Raw genomic sequence first — 1,458 nt, 5'->3', positions numbered from 1 at the left:
GACGCATCGGAGGAGTCTTCCGTTTTGGACGTCCTTCGTCGCGGCGCTGTGACGTATGCGGCCGACAAATTCGACCTTCGGAGGACCCGTCCTGCCGTTTTGGACACAGCCTCAGACTGAGGACCTATCCACGTCAACATTTACCCAGAATGCTTTGTGTGTAAATAAAATCGCTCCGTCCGTGTTAAAATATATTTTTAAAAATTTACAAAACTAAACATCCAACAGTATTTTTACAGTCTTTATTTTACAGCTAAAATAAATGTTTATCAAATAAAGTCTTACGTTACAACTAACCGTGGATCCCTTTAATAGYCACATAGATACACACAGTCAAAAACATGGTCTTACCTGTGACAGCTGGCTGGCTTTGTARGCTGCCAGTGCCTTTAAATACTCTTTTTTGGCTGCCTCTGTTTTCCTCTTGTACACCTACAGGAAACAAACCCATAACCTCTGTTAACAGYATAGTTTCTGAATCCTTTGCCTCATTTCTTTACGTCTGTAAAAACACTGGACCTGTTTCTGTTCCTCTGCCAGGCTGTCCCACATGGATGCTACGATCTTTGACACCTCCCCAAATGAGGCGTTTGGGTTCTGGCCTTTAATGGCCACCTGGGTGTCTCTGAAGAACAGTGCGTATGCTGAAACTGGCTTCTGGGGCTCGTTAGGGTCCTTCTTCTTCTTTCCTTTCTTCACACCCACCGCATCAGCTGCACATGTCAGCGTAGCGGGCTTTCCCCCACCCCTCCTGGCTGTAGCCAGGGAGGATGAGGGAGCTGGGTGGGAGGACATGTTGGAGAAGAAGGAMGAAGAGGAGAGAGACATGGTGGAGTCATCCAACACACTTCTCTGTGGGTAGAGAAAGTGAAACAAACAGGAGAGGAGGAGGAGTTAAATAATCRCAAAGATAAAAGCAAACAGTTTTCACATCCAGGCATTCGGCTTCAGGTTCGTAGAGAGACGGGCCGGACAACGATGGATGTTTTGTTCATGAGCTCCTCCTCACCTTAAAGTCCTCCATGTCCTCGTCCTGCAGGGAACCAACAGGAGATGGTGTTGCAGACAGCGGCTGCTCAGGTGCTCCAGAGTTTCCAGAACCCAGACCCAGAGCCAGTTCTGACGGGTTAATTGTGGCGAGCTGACCGCTTCCCAAAAGGTCCTGACCCATGTTACAGAGCTGGACATCAATGGTCATCGGGGATGAGCTGGTGAAATGRGAACCAGTGGAATTTCCCATTTCCTGTGGAGAGATCAGAGCATGAAATACTTCAAAAAACTCAAAAAGTCATATCATTGAACTGGTTATTTTTTTTCTTACAGAAATACTTATTGTGGTTTTTCTTCGGGGGTTGCCAACATACCAATAAACCCACTATCCCTACAGAAAGTGTATTTAGGATTCAATTTATTAGAACCATTAGTCCCTCTTAATTAAAAAATACATAACTATATATA

General features: G+C 45.5%; 1 protein-coding gene across 1 annotated transcript in view; it reads right to left on the bottom strand.

Moving 5' to 3' along the window:
• The window catches only part of tox4a (TOX high mobility group box family member 4 a), an 11,425-nt gene that overhangs the window by 8,721 nt on the left and 1,246 nt on the right, over nt 1-1,458 (bottom strand). Inside the window, exons 4-6 of the mRNA XM_014008943.1 lie at nt 1,010-1,243; nt 520-852; nt 352-432 (exon numbers count right to left, since the gene is read on the bottom strand). Coding sequence (XP_013864397.1) covers nt 352-432; nt 520-852; nt 1,010-1,243 — 648 coding nt within the window. The remainder of the gene's footprint in view (nt 1-351; nt 433-519; nt 853-1,009; nt 1,244-1,458) is intronic.

Source organism: Austrofundulus limnaeus, unplaced genomic scaffold, assembly GCF_001266775.1.
Source record: "Austrofundulus limnaeus strain Quisiro unplaced genomic scaffold, Austrofundulus_limnaeus-1.0 Scaffold54, whole genome shotgun sequence".
Taxonomy (NCBI): Eukaryota; Metazoa; Chordata; class Actinopteri; order Cyprinodontiformes; family Rivulidae; genus Austrofundulus; species Austrofundulus limnaeus.
The sequence above is the reverse complement of the archived record's forward strand: the minus strand, read 5'-3'. Positions and strand labels throughout refer to the sequence as shown.